Genomic DNA, 18,072 nt, shown 5'->3' on the forward strand with positions numbered 1-18,072 from the left:
TCTCTCTTTGAAAATATTTCTCTCACTTAAATTGCCTTAGTGCCTTTGAGTGGAAAGTTACTTGTGAGGAATTGTATCGGTGTCGTGATGTTGTTGTAACTCTTAAGAGTGTGATACTTTTGAGGAATTGAGTTTGGTTTGTGAAATTAACAAGTCAAAAAATATCTATTTTTGTTTATAGAACTTTGTCAGAAAAAGTTATGTTTGGTTACAGAGATAAGCCTAAAATATCTCTAAACAATTTGTTAGCTTAGCTTGGGTAAAAGCTCTTTTTTGTGTTGTGGATAAGCCTGTGTAAAATCTCAAGATCAACTTGTATTAAGGTTTGTGGGCATAACCTGCAAAAATCTCAAAGCTTATAGTCAAAATATCAAGAAGATTTCTTGAGGACAGAAATAGGTCAACGTTCGGACGAACCTGAATAAATCATTGGTGTAATCTCCTTAAACACTTATGTTTTATTTTATGTCATTTGTTTACCTGCTTTTACTTTCTGCTGCTTAATTTACTCTGATATTAAAAAAATACTAACATAGTTTATTTCTTAAGTAACAAACTCTTAAAATTAATCATGAATTTTAAATACCACGACCCTCTCTCTCTCTCTCTCTCTCTCTCTCTCTCTCTCTCTCTCTCTCTCTTATGCTGACTAATCATCCCAAGAGGGAAAATGATTTCAAGTTATTCAATGAACAAACCTCCATCCTTTAATTGAGAATGGTATAGTTTATGGAGAGAGAAAATGAAGTTTTTCATAGAAGGGATGAATCGTGGTATTTATAAGACTGTAAAGGAAGGTCAATTTGTTCCTACACACAAAACTTATAACAAACCTAAAAAGGATTGGACCAAAGATGATAAATAAAATGTGCAACGCGGTTTTAAAGCAAAAACTATCATCACTATCGCTCTTGGTCATGATGAATTTTTACGAGTTTCTCACTACGAGACTGCAAAAGAAATGTGGGACATCCTCCAAATTAATTTTATAGTATCACACTCGGTTTGATCCCAAACCCTAAAACCAGTCGCCATCCTTCTTTCTTCCTATCACCTCCATAACTTTTTCCCTCTTGTATTCATCTATGGTAACATAACACCGCAAGGCATATCTTTCATTCTTTCTCTCCTTAACCACCGCAAAAGAACACAATGACTACCACTACTGATTCCTCCAACAATAACTATTCCTCACCCTCCAGCAGTCATACCGACCATCCTCCTCCACCACCCACACCTATGCTGAATCACATTGCTCTTGTTATCCCAAATATTACTATTTTTACTAAGATTACTCTGAGAATTGAAAAAGGCATGTATAACACATGGTCAGAGCTTTTCAAAATTCATGCTCAAGTTTTTCAAGTGATTAACCATATCATTCCCTCTAAATCAGCCGCAAATCCCTCTCTCAAAACTATTGATCCACAATTATGGCTTAGTCTTGACACATTCCTTTTGCATTTGATATATGGAACAATCTCTGATGATCTGCTCAACACTATCACTGAACGTAATTCCACCACTGAAATCCCTTGGAATCTCTTATTCGATATCTTTTATGATAACAAGAATTCCAGAGCTCTCTACCTAGAGCAAGAATTTTTGCGAACTCATACGGAGTAATTCTCTAATGCATCCTCCTACTGTCAACATCTCAAGTCTCTCTCTAACCAACTAGCTAATGTTGGTGCCCCTGTATCGAATGAGCGTTTAGTTCTTCAACTTATTTTGGGACTAACCAATGCATATGTTATTGTGGGATCCCAAATTTTTCATGCTAATTCACTTCATCGGTTATATAAACCTCATTCCATGATCATTTTGGAATAAATAATACTTCAGAAAAAGGTGTCAAACTCAGTTGAAAATTCATCTTTCGTGGCATCTCACAATGATGCATCAGCTGATTCATCGTTATCCCGTCCTAACCGCGAAAACAATGACAACAATAACCATATTTGTGGTGGCCGAGGCAATTGAAGATGACAATATGGATGAGGCTGAGGGTGAAATAATGGATGTGGCAGAGGTCGTGATTCGAAACAACAGTGGCCTTGACCATATTACCCGCATCAGTAGTGGGCCTATTCGTCGTACCGAAATCAATATCACTAATGGAGCTCCTTGACATGGAAACCATGGGCTACACCACCTCGTTCGTATCCAATAATAATAAATTCAAAGGAACAACCCGACATCCTTGGTCTCAAGCCATCTCACCAAGCTTATGTCGCCAATGCAGTGTCAACTTCCTCATATGCTCTGACGAACATTCAAGATGTTATGCATACTCTCTCACTTTCTCCTCCAAGTGATCAGTGGTACTTGGACACTTTAGCAACTTTGCATATGACGGATAACAAAGGTAATATCATGTTCTATTTCATTATGAGTAATAATATTATAGTCGATAATGGTCAAAACATTCTTGTAATTGGTTGTAAACATGCATCATTACGAAATTCCCCTCATCCTCTAAAATTACCTAATGTTTTACATGCATCAAAACTCATAAAAAATCTTATCTTTATTCATAAATTTACCATAGATAATGATGTGTCTGTTGAATTTGATCATTTTGGTTTTTCTGTGAAGGATTTTCATACATGAATACTATTAATGAGATGTAACAGTTCTGGTGACCTCTATCCCATTGCCACAAAACCACCCAATAAAGCCTTGCCATCATCCACCTTTGTTGTGTTATCCACTGAATTATGACATAACCGTTTAGGACATCCATGAGCTACTATCTTAAGTTCTCTACACCGAGACTATTTTCTCCAATGTAATAAGTCTCGGAATAACTACTTTTGTAATGCATGCCCTCTTGGGAAACAAATAAAATTTCCTTTTTATATATTTTTTTCTCATACCTTTATGCCTTTTGATATTATGAATAATGACCTCTGGACTTCACCAATTCTTGGTTCAGAAGGTCATCGTTACTATGTGTTATTTCTTGACGATTACACAAATTATTTATGGACTTTTCCAATTCATACAAAATCTCAAGTTCATTCCATTTTTCTTCAATTTAGAACTCACATTGAACACAAAGTTTGAAAGAAAAATTAAATGTTTCAAATGTGATAATGGCAAAGAATATGATAACACTTTGTTTCATAAATTTTGTGCACATAATGGAATGTCGTTTAGATTTCCGTATCCTCACACCTCCTCGCAAAATAGAAAAGGCGAAATATTATTATTAGTATTGATTGCAAATGTTTAATAGAATTATGATTGCATATTTGTATTGAGTATATACATGATTATCATATCAGTGAAAAAGGGTCGGGCCTAAATTATCTTACATTTAAGTTGAAGAAGTCAACTTAGAGAATTAATGTATATCTTAAGAATACGGGATCATTAAAGACCATCCCATTCAGAATATTAATGGATATATTTCAAAGGGAATTATACCCTAATACTCCCTTATAAAGGTATGTAACCTTATGTCTTTTGTTTCAAAAATTGAGCCAAAGTAAATTGATGAAGCCATGATTAAAGAACATTGGCCTCTTGTTATACAAGAAATGTTAAACCAATTTGAGAGAAATAACGCAAATTGAGTGATTAGAACCGTAGTGGATCTTTCGCAATAAGCTTGATGTTTTTAGAAATGTTTTGAGAAATAAAACAAGACTTATTGTGAAAGGTTACAATCAACAGGAATGGATAAATTTCGATGAAACATATGCCCATCTAGCTCGATTAGAAGCCATAAAGATGACTCAACCTTTATCATGCATTATTTTGTCTTAAACTCTTCCAAATGGATTTAAAGAGTGTATTCTTGAATTACATCCAAAAGGAAGTATATGTTGTTCATCATCCCAATTTAAAAAAAATTCTTAGTTATGTTTTCAAAATGATAGAGACTGGTTTGATAGTTTGAGCAATTTTCCTCTTGAAAACAAGTTTCTAAGAACGAAAGGATAATACAACTCCTTTTCAAGTCGAGCATATTTTGTTTGTATTATTTTTTTGTTTGGTGCTACTAACGAATCCTTGTGCGAGGATGTCTCTAATTTTAGGTGTAGAAGAGGTTACCTGATAGCTTTTGCCAATCCTGGTGTTTTTTATCAAGACATTGATGGTGCTTTTCAACAGATGTGATCGAGGTGTGAACATTGATGGTATCCTTCAATGACATAAATCATGGAACCTTTTATAAGGTTAAGAAGATAAATTTTTAATGGATTTATCATCCTTATTTTTGGATCAACTCTCGTATCAAATGATTCATAGAGAAGGAAAATATACGATGATTTGTCATTCCCTCGGAAGGGGAGTTCTTCTCAAGTTATCTTGAGGTTTTGAAGTAGTACACTTAATAGAGATTGAAAACCGAAAAACTATGATTGACTCTTTAGTAAGTGATTTGAGGTAGTGATCGCGATTTTATGAGTCGATTTGGGGTACTAACTGCAAGTGCACAGTTCTATCGCGTAGTTTTAAAAGATATCGATCCCACAGGGACTTATGAATCGATATACTGTTTTCTAAGGTTACTTCGTAAAGCTAAGGCGGATGATACTTTGATTGTTCGGGGGAAAAGTAAAACTAAAACTAGATCTAAATTAAATATCAATTAAGCGGATATCGGTATGTAGTTCGTCGTAATTAGGGAATCAAATCTTCGTTGGTTTCTTGGTTTTAAAATAAATCTTTTCAGTAGACACTATTGATTAAAAGCCTTTTCTCAAACTCTCGCTCTGTTGAATAGACCATGACTTTATATTAACGTAGCTGTCACTTATTAGTTAAGTCCAAAATCACCTTTTGAAAACAATAGAATCTATAGAAACTCTTTTTATTAAAATAATAACCGTTTAAACACCCTCGTCTCAAACTCTCGCTCTGTTGACTTAGATTATATAATTAAACTTAAATGCTTAACTCTCGTCCTCACATTTAACCTTTAAAAAGACTTTTTGAAAAAGATTAGAATTTAATTAACTCTAAAAATTGCTTTCGCCCTGATTTAGAATTAATGTCCAATTTACACTGTCCAGTTAAAAACTCAAACTTTCGCTCTATTGCTTTTAACTTCTTTATGTCTTTTACTCTCGTACAAAAACTTTGAGATTAATGCTGTAAATTGAGGCCATAAAAAGAGTGACTTTATTTTTAAATGAAATTAAACCAACTTAGTTTCGATTCCTTCATTCCGCTTACTTTACATACCGATATCTAAATTAATTAGTCGGACATGCTAAACAGGTCTAAACAATTATCATGCTTAAATAAAACCATATCAGGAAAACAATATAAATAAACAGTAATGCAGGGCATATATAAATTAAAACAATAAATTAAAGAACCTGAGTAATTAATAGCAATCTTGAACACTCCACCACAGACCGGTTGGATTTGTTCTTGAATTCTTCAATCGGACAGGAAAATAAAAGCGAAGGAATAAAATTCTAGGATCTAACGTAAGGTTAGATCTAGTAAAAGATACACAATAGTTTCCGGTGTAGAAACTATTGTGTGAAAAATTAATTTAGTGCTTAAAAGATTGACTGGAAAAGAAAATAAAAATTGCAAATAAAGTAGAAAACTGCAGAAAAGTGATGCTGTAAAATATGTTTGCACGGCGGAAAGAGACGGAGACCTTCAGGGTTGGCTAAAAGCAACTATTTATATTAGTCTACTTTGTAACGGTTTCCAAAAGTCCTTTCCGTAAAATGGTCTTCACGTTCCAAGGGTCAAGCGTAACAATAGGCTTCAACGTGCCTCTGTTGCGCTTCTGGAGCCTAAAATATAGGAGAGAGGTGTTATGGGCGTCACACCATGTGTTACGCTCGTAACACAAGGTAGTAAGGCGTGACGCTCGTCACACCTTGTGTGGCGGTCGTCACAGGTTCAACGCTCCTGGCTTGTAATTGTGGGCTGGGCTTTTATGGATTTTGCTTTTCATTATCTTTTTGCACCCCTTTTCTTCCTTTTTTCACTTTTGCTTCAAATAAATTACCTGAGATAAATAGAAGGAAAAATACCAAGTAATATCGAATAAAATGAAATAAATCGAAACAAATAATAATATAATTTAATTAAATCGGGTCCAAAAATGTGATATTATTTCATGTTATCAAACTCCCCCATACTTAGACCTTTGCTTGTCCTCAAGCAAGATACAGTATAGAAATCGTTTAAAAATTTAGCCAGATGAAATTTCAAAACACACATCAATTCGTACTAGGTTGCAAGTAAACCTTGTTTAGAAGTAAACTGGGTTTAATCTTGACATCAACAACTACCGTTACAACCTCAGATAACCTCACCTTATGCAAACCAGTTCGAGTCATGCTATTATAACTAGCCTAGTTCCTTTACTCTTATTTCACCCGTTTTCATTCTAGCGAAATCACATTAAGCCCTTTATCGTTTCGCGCACATAGTGGAGTGACCGGTTAGTGATTTTGATCCCCTTTTTAGCTTGAAGCAGCTCTGGTACATAAGTTGGATAACTTCGTTATTTAACCCATTGCAAATTGCGGGGGATCGGACCGTAGTCCGCCCTACCAAGTTCAGCACCAGATATCTGCTGAACCAACTCATAATGGATCTTTCGTATCATGCTTTTGTATGATCTGCAACCTTTAGATTAAATGATCGGGTAAGGATCACCTAACTTAATTAGTGCATTTCCTGATATATATTTTTTGTAATTTTGGGAATCATTCACTTATATTCATCGGCCCTCCACGTAGTTTGCTATTAAGATGGTGTTGACTTCTTGTATAAACTACTCGGGGTTACTATAAAACTAAAAGTTCAAGGGATTGGTATAATAGGTACTTTTCTGATCTAACATGTTGAGGTTTGTTTAGAGCGTTGGTATGGTAATAATTTGTCTTGATTTCACTCAAGTTTTGTAAAATAAGCAACCTTTATATTTATTGATTATGTTAAATTTTTGTTATGACTCAAGAAAATTGAGGGGGATAGATAATGGAAAATTTTCACACTAGGGACTTAACTTAAAATAAATATATATTATAATAACTAAAAAAAAATTTATATTTTTTTTTATATAAATTGAAGGGAAATAACAATGAAAGGGAAAATAACATACTTGAAAAGGGAAGGTTGAAAGAACAAGGTTTTCCCCCCCACACTTAAATGAAATATTGTCCCTAATGTTTCAAATAAAACAAAAGAAATAGAAAAGAGAAAAAAAACTAAAATCAATGTTGCCTGCCGCCTCGTGTTCTTGGACCTGGTGATCGCTGACGTACTTCTAAGTCGTCAAACCTGCTTAGCAACCTAGTGAACCGCTGGTCGGTTATGGCATTTCTCGCTTCCTGTTGTTGTTGCATCTGGCGCATCATTTGCATCACTTCGAGATTCTGCGCTTGCATACCATCAATAGCATCCATGATGTCATCATTGGTTGTTGGCCTTCTTCGTCGACGACGTCGTGAGGATGGTCCAGCTGCGTTATCGGAAGGGTTGAGCGGGACTGATTGTTGTGCAGGAACCTGATCGCCTTGCTCCATTTCTTCAAACTCGTCTGGGGACGGGTTTGCGTGTGAGGGCTCAGTAGCTTCGGGAGCATTAAGGTCGTAGATGAAGCGGTTGGGGTTGGTGACATCAGTGAGGGCGATGTTGGGTAAAACAACGCTTGGGACTTCGTGGTTACTCACCATAAGATAATACCTTCCGCCTACCCTGTTTTTAATTAGGCGGCTGGACCGACAATAGCTTATATCCATAAATAGGGGTGGGAGAGCTTGTAAATTTTGAAGTCGGTCCCCTAGATTTAAGCCAAGTGCTATTGTGGTTATTAATCCTCCAATGACAAAAGGTTGGCGGCCTCTAGCACATAGGGTGCGGATATGATGAAATAAGAAAGAAGCAGCGTTTACCTTTGTATCCATTTCAAAGACGCAGTGGAGGAAGAATAATTCCTTGGCGTTGACTTTGCTGTTGTTCGGTCTTCCAAAAACTGTGTTTTGCAGGATACGGATAAAGTACCGGATGAATGGGTTATGTATATGGGAAGCAAGTAGTGCATCCCAATTATCGGTTTCCACACCGGATATTTTCCTAAAGAGGTCGAAGGCGTTTATTTGCCACTGGGAGTTGGGAGGGATTCTTGGGTGGACTCGGTATCCTACAGGGAACTGTAGCATGGCACTCAGCTGATCCTGGGATAGTGAGTATTCGGTGTTGAACATGCGGAAGGTTGCGGTACCGGTTAAGTACTCGTCTTCACCGGTGGGAGTGTTGTAAGAATAAGAACTTAAAAATTCTAAGGTGAGAGCGGGGTAGGTAGGTTGATTATGAGTGCATAGAAAGGTTAAATCAGCAAGGCAGAGCATCTATTGGATACCTTGAAGTAATCCTAATTCTTGTAAACAATTTAAATCAGGATACCTGGTAGATAGGACGCCTCGCTGTTGGAAATGCTCGAACTGCTCCCTTTGATAATTTTCATCTTCGGATCGGAAGATGATATTTCCGAATTCTTGGTTTCCCGCCATACTGATAAGTGGGTTGAAAGAAGTAGAAGGTAAGAAAATGAAATGTATTTTATAGAATGGTTTGTGGTGTATGAAGAAAGGTATGGTGGGTATTTATAGGAAAAAATTTGGAAGTTGGAAAGGGAGTGAGTGAAAAATAAATAAATGTGAGTAAATGGGTGAATGAATGGGGAAGGTAAAAAGTGGATGGTGTAACGGTCGTGTCTCCAACGGTTACTAACGTTCACCTAGTCTGAAGGTGTTACGCTCGTGACAGGGGTGTGACGGGCGTCACAGGCACTTGGTGTGACGACCGTGATGGCTTGTGTGACGCTCGTCACACAGTCAGCTTGCAACGGTCATTTGCGTGGGTTCTTCATACTCTGTTTTTATTATTATATTTTATTTTTGTTATTTTGTTTTGCTTATGTTTATTTTATTTTGCTATTGTAATGCTTTTAAATAGTCTTGCATGCTATTCTACTACCATAATATGTGTATTTCTTCAACAGGCATAGTAATTATTAGCATATAGTGGATATCATTATTTGTAATAGAAATTGCATAGATCAAAATAGAATAAACCAATAATGCAATAGCTTCATAAAATAATCATAATGTAACATTGGAAAACAAAAGCAAACATGCGAAAGAAAAACAAATACTGATATTAAAAATAATGCGAAACAAAATTAATAAATAGCCTAAACTAAAATTAAGTAACTAAGAAAAACAACTTCTAGCCACTTGCATGATCTCTGGCTGGAGGAGCAAAGGAGTTAACACGGTTTAGCAACTCGTGGAATTGATTTGTCATACTGCTCATGTATCCCAAAAATTCTTGTCCCATGTTAGCTAACTCTTCTCTGAGGGCGTCTTGTTCTGACATCAAGGCTTGAATGATGGTGTTATAATTATCTCCAGGCATATGATGTCTAGGATCAGGTATTGCCGACTCTTCGGTCGGGATAGGTTGAGGAGGAAAGGTATACTCATAATCGCAATGCCACAAAAAGGGCTTAGGTCAAGCATATGTTGACGTAATCTGATAGCATTACCAATCATGGTTATCAATCCGCCTATTTGAATTGGTGCACGTTCATCTTGGATAAGGCGGTCAAAGTTCGCCAACATAAAAGTGGCACCATTCACAGGACGGTTCTGGGAAGCACAAAACATGATGAAGAGTTCATCACGTGATACTGTAGTAATATTTGACTTCTTCCCAAAAAGGGTGTGGGCCAGGATCCTATGGAAATAACGAAAGGTCGGGTTATGTATGTTTCCAGAGAGAAACTCATGTTCCCCGGGGTCGTCATTTTCAGTCAAGCTTTCCCAAAAATGTTCAAGTTCTCTATATTCAAAAAGGTCTTCTTGGCTCACTGTGAATGTATCAAAAGAGGTAGGGAAACCTAAAAGGTTGGTAAAATCTTGAATGTTAAATTGATACTCCATGTCGAACATTCTGAACTGAATGAAACCTCTGCTGATTCCTTTTCCATGGCTGGGTAGATAGATCAGAGAACTAAGGAATTCTAGCGTCAGTCTCCGGTAAGTGACAAATTGTCTACGGATAGGAGTGGTTTCCCACCCTATTTGACTCAGCAAATACAAGACACTCTCTCTTAGTCCAAGGGCAGTCATTGCCCAATCATCAGCATACAAACTAGGTAGCATCTCTCTCTCTGCTAGTTCCTCAAACTTTTGTTTCTGAGCTTTCCCTCTGAATTTGATACCCATACGATCAATTTGTCCCATCAGGTTAGTGTTAGCTAGAGAAAAGAAAAACAAGAGTTTTAGTCAGGATTTGGCCAAATGCCGAAAGAAGAAAAGAATAAAAAATTTATAAGTTAAAAAAATTAAGAATGAATACTAAATAAAATTTAGAAGAATAATTAAAGAAGAAATAAAAATATTTGTGGGTGGTCTCCCACGAAGCGTTTTGTTTAATGTCGCAAGCTCGACATAAAAACTATCAAATATAATCTATAACTTCTAAAGGCATTACGTCTAAATGCAGGACTTGTGAATCTTCATTGTTCTCTGCATAGTGATAATGTTTTAGGCGCTGCCCGTTTACGATAAATGGTTCCATAGATTTGCCTTTAATTTCCACAGCCCCACTTGGAAAGACATTGGTGACTTGGAAAGGGCCTGACCATCTAGAACGTAGTTTTCCTGGGAATAACTTAAGTCTAGAGTTGAACAAAAGGACTATATCGCCTTGTTTGAAGATTTTTCTGGATATACGTTTATCATGCCATTTTTTCGTTCTTTCTTTGTAGATTCTGGCATTTTCGTAGGCGTCTTGTCGAAGTTCCTCTAATTCGTTTATGTCAAGAATTCACTTTTCACCAGCGGCCTTATAGTTTAAATTTAGATTTTTAATAGCCCAGTAGGCCTTATGTTCTAATTCTACCGGGAGGTGGCAAGATTTTCCATAAATAAGCTTAAATGGGGTTGTCCCTATGGGAGTTTTGTAAGCGGTTCGATATGCCCATAAAGCTTCTGGTAGTTTCAATGACCAGTCTTTCCTTGAGGTGGCGACTGTTTTTTCTAATATTTATTTGATTTCTCTGTTAGACACCTCCACTTGTCCACTGGTTTGAGGATGGTAAGGTGTTGCTACTCTATGTCTTACACCATACTTAAACAGTAGTTTTCGAGTATCTTAGATATGAAATGTGATCCGCCATCACTGACTACTATTCTTGGGACCCCAAATCTTGGAAATATTATATTCTTAAAGAGTCTAGTTACTACTCGTGTGTCGTTTGTTGGAGAAGCTATAGCTTCAATCCATTTTGATACGTAGTCAACCGCTACGAGTATGTATTTGTTACCGAAAGAAGGTGGAAAAGGTCCCATGAAATCTATCCCCCACATGTCGAAAATCTCTACTTCCAAAATGCCATTTTGTGGCATCTCGTCGCGTCTAGATATGTTTCCTGTGCGTTGACATCTATCACATTTCTTGATAGCCGCATGCACATTCTTCCATATGTTTGGCCAATAAAGACCGCCTTGTAGGATTTTGGAGCAGGTCTTGGATGTACTTGCATGTCCACCATAAGGAGCGGAGTGATAGTGTTGGATTATATTTTCTATCTCTTCTTCAGGTATACACCGACGGAAAATACCATCGGGGCCTCTTTTGAAAAGTAAAGGGTCATCCCAGTAATAATGTTTTATGTCATGGAAGAATCGTTTCTTTTGTTGGTAAGATAAATTAGGTGGAACTATTCCGGCAGCTAAATAATTGACGAAGTCAGCGTAACATGGTGTAACACATATAGCTAAGGTGGTCTCTACCTGTTCATCAATTCTATTTTCTTCCAAAGTAGCTATAAGTTTATCGTACGAGAAATCATCGTTGATCGAAGTTCTTTCCGGTTCCAGGTTTTCGAGTCTAGAGAGGTGATCTGCTACTACATTTTCAGTTCCTTTCTTATCTTTGATTTCCAAATCGAATTCTTGTAGCAACAAGATCCACCTTAGGAGTCTAGGTTTAGCATCCTTTTTTGTTAAGAGGTACTTAATGGCGGCGTGGTCAGTGTAAACGATTATTTTAGCTCTGACCAAGTAAGAACGAAATTTATCTAGTGCAAACACTACTACTAAAAGTTCTTTCTCGGTTGTGGAGTAATTCATTTGTGCTTCATCTAGAGTTCTACTTGCGTAATATATGACGTGAAGTTTTTTATCCTTTCGTTGTCCTAAGACAGCGCCCACGGCGTAATCACTTGCGTCACACATTATTTCGAATGGTTCATTCCAATCCGGGGTCTGCATTATTGGCGCGGAGATCAATGCTTGTTTAAGCGTTTGAAATGCTTCTAAACATTTATTGTCAAAGATGAATTCAGCATCTTTCATTAATAATCTGGTCAAAGGTTTAGTTATTTTAGAGAAGTCTTTAATGAATCGTCGGTAAAAACCGGTGTGTCCTAAGAAGCTTCGTACTTCTCTCACAGTTTTCAGAGGTTGAAGGTTTTCGATTACTTCTATTTTGGCTTTGTCTACTTCAATTCCTCTATTTGATATGATGTGTCCTAAAACAATTCCTTCTTGTACCATAAAGTGACATTTTTCCCAATTAAGTATTAGGTTTACTTTTACACATCGCTCTAGAACTCTTTCTAGGTTTTCAAGACATTCTTCAAAGCTTTGTCCGCATACGGAAAAATCGTCCATAAATACTTCCATGATATTTTCGAGAAAATCGGCGAATATTGCCATCATGCCCCTTTGGAAGGTTGCGGGAGCATTGCACAAGCCAAACGACATTCGTCGATAAGCGAAGGTACCAAAAGGACATGTGAATGTTGTCTTTTCTTGGTCATCAGGGTGAATTGGTATTTGAAAGAAGCCTGAATAACCGTCTAGATAGCAGAAATGAGAATGTTTTGCTAATCGTTCTAACATCTGGTCTATGAGTGGTAAAGGGAAATGATCTTTTTGGGTTGCTTTGTTTAGTTTCCTATAGTCAATGCACATTCTCCATCCCGATTCGATTCGTTTGGTTATAGTTTCTCCTTTTTCATTTTCAATAACTGTTATACCTCCTTTCTTTGGTACTACGTGTACAGGACTAACCCATTTGCTATCAGATATAGGATATATGATACCTGCCTCTAATAACTTTGTTACTTCCTTTTCACTACCTCACTTAGGATCGGGTTTAGTCTCCTCTGATGTTCCCTAGAGGTTTTACAGTCTTCTTCTAGCATGATGCGATGCATACAAATAGAAGGACTTATCCCTTTAAGATCGGTGATGTTGTATCCTAGTGCGGTTGGATATTTTCTTAAGATATGTAGGAGTTTTTCGGTTTCGAGTGGTCCTAGGTCTGCATTAACTATTACTGATCGTTCAAGTTCTAAGTCTAGGAATTCATATCTCAGATTTTTGGGAAGTGTTTTCAGGTCGAAGGTTGGTTTCTTAAGGCATTGTGTAGGATCCGGTGTTATTGCTAAACATTGGTTAAGTTTGTCTTCTACACGATAGTCAGGCAATTTGTCATTTTCTAACTCTGTTTCTTTTATGCATTCATCGATGGTATCCATGAAGTAACATGTGTCTTCTATTGCAGGTGCTTTCAAAAATTGGGAGAGAATGAACTCAATTTTCTCTTCTCCTACTTCGAAAGTGAGTCGTCCTCGTTTTACGTCTATGATTGCACCGGCGGTTGCTAAGAATGGTCTTCCCAATATAATGGGTGTAACTTCATCTTCTCTAATGTCCATAATTATAAAACCAGTTGGAATGTAGAATTGACCTATGCGCACGGGAACGTTTTCAAGAATTCCTACAGGATATCTAATAGAACGATCTGCTAATTGTACAGACATTTTAGTTGGTCTTAATTCTCCCATTTCCAGTTTCTTGCATATGGATAAAGGCATAACACTGATACCGGCTCCTAAATCGCATAAGGCTTTGTCTATGACAAATTTTCCTATGTGACAGGGTATAGAGAAACTACCAGGATCCTTAAGTTTTGGAGGCATATTCTGGATTATGGCGCTACATTCAGCAGTGAGTGTAACAGTTTCGCTATCTTCAAGTTTCCTTTTATTAGAAAGAATTTCTTTTAAGAACTTAGCATATGAGGGCATCTGCGTAATAGCTTCTGTAAACGGAATTGTGACGTTTAATTGTTTCAGTAAGTCAACAAATTTTTTAAATTGGCCCGCATCTTTGGTTTTAATAAGCCTTTAAGGGTAAGGGATATGTGGTTTATAAGGTGGTGGAGGTACATAAGGTTCTTTCTTTTCTACGGTTTCCCTATTACTCTCTTCCTTTTCCTTAGGTTTACTTTCTTCCTCAGTTGACTTTTTAGAGTTTTGGTTTTCCATCCTTGGATCAGACGGTCCTTCTACTTCCGTTCCACTTCTTAATATGATTGCATGAGTGTGGCTTTTCGGGTTAGGTTGGGGCTGTCCAGGAAATGTACCAGTTGGGGCAGCAGTAGGCGCTTGTTGTTGAGCTACTTGTGAGATTTGTGTTTCCAGCATTTTGTTATGGGTAGCCAGGGCATCTACTTTACTTGCTAGTTGTTTAATTTGTTCGTTAGTGTGTACATTCTGGTTTAAGAAATCTTTATTGGTTTGCTGTTGAGAAGCTATGAAGTTCTCCATCATGATTTCCAAGTTGGATTTCCTAGGAACGTTATTGTTAGGTGTAGATGGGATCGACTTTTGATATCCCGGAGGTATAACTGGGGCTTGATTGGGAGCTTGTCCTGGTGCGTATAAAGCATTATTACTCTTATATGAAAAATTAGGATGGTTCTTCCAGTTAGAGTTATAGGTATGCGAGTAGGGATTTCCTTGAGCATAATTCACTTGCTCTGCTTGGATTCCTGTTAGGAGTTGACAATCTGCAGGAGTGTGACCTTGGATTCCACAGACTTCGCAATTCTGAGTTGCGGCAACCACGGTGGTTGGAGGTGATACATTCAAACTTTCAATTTTCTGGGCAAGGGCTTCCACTTTTGCATTCACATGATCAAGGCTACTTATCTCGTACATGCCACTTTTCGTTTGAGGTTTTTCTACCATTGTTCGGTCGCTTCCCCACTGATAATGGTTTTGAGCCATGCTTTCGATAAGTTGATAAGCATAGGCATAAGGTTTATCCATGAGCGCACCACCTGCGGCGGCGTCTATTGTTAATCTTGTGTTGTACAAGAGTCCATTATAGAAGGTATGAATTACTAACCAGTCCTCTAAACCATGGTGTGGACAAAGTCTCATCATGTCTTTGTATCTTTCCCATGCTTCGAAAAGAGACTCGTTATCTTTCTGTTTAAATCCATTTATCTGGGCTCTCAACATAGTTGTTTTGCTTGGAGGAAAATATCGGGCAAGAAAGACTTTCTTCAACTCATTCCATGTTGTGACTGAGTTGGAAGGAAGAGACTGAAGTCATCTTCTAGCTTTATCTCTTAACGAGAAAGGAAAAAGACGAAGTCGAATTGCCTCTGAAATGACACCATTAGCTTTAACAGTATCAGCGTATTGGACAAATACGGATAAATGAAGGTTTGGATCCTCGGTAGGATTTCCAGAGAATTGATTCTGTTGCACTGCCTGTAGCAGCGAAGGCTTAACTTCGAAGTTGTTTGCTTCGATTGCGGGTGGAGCAATACTCGAATGCGGCTCATCTTGCGATGGAGCGGCGTAATCTCGAAGAGCACGAGCTGGTTCTGCCATCTCGGGTATCGGTGAAGGAAGAAGATTTTTGAGGTCGGGCACTTCGATAGGAGGGAGATTGTTTGTAGCACGATATTCCTGAATTCGTCGTAAGACTCGGAGATATAGTTCAATGTCGTGGATTCGTAAGTAAAACGGCTCGCCTTGTGAGCGAGTGTGTGGCATACAAATCAACGAAAGAAGAAGAAATAAAAATAAAATCGCCTTAGTCTCTACGGCGTAACAGAAGAGTTACGATATCGACTAAATAAAAGTCCCCGGCAACGGCGCCAAAAACTTGATCGCGACTTTATGAGTCGATTTGGGGTACTAACTGCAAGTGTACAGTTCTATCGCGTAGTTTTAAAAGATATCGATCCCACAGGGACTTATGAATCGATATACCGTTTTCTAAGGTTACTTCGTAAAGCTAAGGCGGATGATACTTTGATTGTTCGGGGGAAAAGTAAAACTAAAACTAGATCTAAATTAAATATCAATTAAGCGGATATCGGTATGTAGTTCGTCGTAATTAGGGAATCAAATCTTCGTTGGTTTCTTGGTTTTAAAATAAATCTTTTCAGTAGACACTATTGATTAAAAGCCTTTTCTCAAACTCTCGCTCTGTTGAATAGACCATGACTTTATATTAACGTAACTGTCACTTATTAGTTAAGTCCAAAATCACCTTTTGAAAACAATAGAATCTATAGAAACTCTTTTTATTAAAATAATAACCGTTTAAACACCCTCGTCTCAAACTCTCGCTCTGTTGACTTAGATTATATAATTAAACTTAAATGCTTAACTCTCGTCCTCACATTTAACCTTTGAAAAGACTTTTTGAAAAAGATTAGAATTTAATTAACTCTAAAAATTGCTTTCGCCCTGATTTAGAATTAATGTTCAATTTACACTGTCCAGTTAAAAACTCAAACTTTCGCTCTATTGCTTTTAACTTCTTTATGTCTTTTACTCTCGTACAAAAACTTTGGGATTAATGCTGTAAATTGAGGCCATAAAAAGAGTGACTTTATTTTTAAATGAAATTAAACCAACTTAGTTTCGATTCCTTCATTCCGCTTACTTTACATACCGATATCTAAATTAATTAGCCGGACATGCTAAACAGGTCTAAACAATTATCATGCTTAAATAAAACCATATCAGGAAAACAATATAAATAAACAGTAATGCAGGGCATATATAAATTAAAACAATAAATTAAAGAACCTGAGTAATTAATAGCAATCTTGAACACTCCACCACAGACCGGTTGGATTTGTTCTTGAATTCTTCAATCGGACAGGAAAATAAAAGCGAAGGAATAAAATTCTAGGATCTAACGTAAGGTTAGATCTAGTAAAAGATACACAATAGTTTCCGGTGTAGAAACTATTGTGTGAAAAATTAATTTAGTGCTTAAAAGATTGACTGGAAAAGAAAATAAAAATTGCAAATAAAGTAGAAAACTGCAGAAAAGTGATGCTGTAAAATATGTTTGCACGGCGGAAAGAGACGGAGACCTTCAGGGTTGGCTAAAAGCAACTATTTATATTAGTCTACTTTGTAACGGTTTCCAAAAGTACTTTCCGTAAAATGGTCTTCACGTTCCAAGGGTCAAGCGTAACAATAGGCTTCAACGTGCCTCTGTTGCGCTTCTGGAGCCTTAAATATAGGAGATAGGTGTTACGGGCGTCACACCATGTGTTACGCTCGTAACACAAGGTAGTAAGGCGTGACGCTCGTCACACCTTGTGTGGCGGTCGTCACAGGTTCAGCGCTTCTGGCTTGTAATTGTGGGCTGGGCTTTTGTGGATTTTGCTTTTCATTATCTTTTTGCACCCCTTTTCTTCCTTTTTTCACTTTTGCTTCAAATAAGTTACCTGAGATAAATAGAAGGAAAAATACCAAGTAATATCGAATAAAATGAAATAAATCGAAACAAATAATAATATAATTTAATTAAATCGGGTCCAAAAATGTGATATTATTTCATGTTATCAGGTAGTACACTTGGTTGAGTTTTAAGTGGTTGTGGAGTAAAGGGGTGCCCAAATCAGTACGCATAGAGTCCAATATCAGTCTAAGGCCCAAGGAGGCTAAAAAAAGGTTTTCTAAAGATTTCCTAAGGGAAAGATTATATCTTGGAAGGAATCTAAGCAAGAAATAACTAGATTTTAGAATTACCTTTAAGTTTTGAAAGCTTCAAAGAATTTTGAGTTTTGTTCGATAATGAATCAATGGAAAGAAGTCCTCCAAAGCTCACTGACTATTTGATCTCAAAGTTGGATGTTGCCTTATATGGGGACAAGTATGATCTTATGGCCTATTTAATTATGCATCACTCTATACTATGTGCTAGTTCATCTCCTTATCAAGTAACTTATTCC

General features: G+C 37.1%; 1 protein-coding gene and 1 non-coding gene across 2 annotated transcripts; both read left to right on the plus strand.

Moving 5' to 3' along the window:
• The first annotated feature begins 1,152 nt into the window (after positions 1 to 1,152).
• Positions 1,153 to 1,626, plus strand: LOC127102215 (uncharacterized). The gene has a single exon (XM_051039617.1). It carries the CDS (start codon positions 1,153 to 1,155, stop codon positions 1,624 to 1,626), a length of 474 nt encoding a protein of 157 aa, XP_050895574.1.
• A 13,589-nt stretch (positions 1,627 to 15,215) lies between these two features.
• On the plus strand, positions 15,216 to 15,322 carry LOC127110001 (small nucleolar RNA R71). The gene has a single exon (XR_007797241.1). It is a non-coding gene; the product is annotated as a small nucleolar RNA R71 (small nucleolar RNA).
• Positions 15,323 to 18,072: the final 2,750 nt, after the last annotated feature.

The sequence above is a fragment of the Lathyrus oleraceus genome, chromosome 7 (genome assembly GCF_024323335.1).
Source record: "Lathyrus oleraceus cultivar Zhongwan6 chromosome 7, CAAS_Psat_ZW6_1.0, whole genome shotgun sequence".
In the NCBI taxonomy this organism is placed as follows: Eukaryota; Viridiplantae; Streptophyta; class Magnoliopsida; order Fabales; family Fabaceae; genus Lathyrus; species Lathyrus oleraceus.

Coding starts and splice junctions, on each gene's coding strand:
- LOC127102215 (XM_051039617.1), top strand. CDS start 1,153: ATGACTACCACTACTGATTCCTCCAACAATAACTATTCCTCACCCTCC.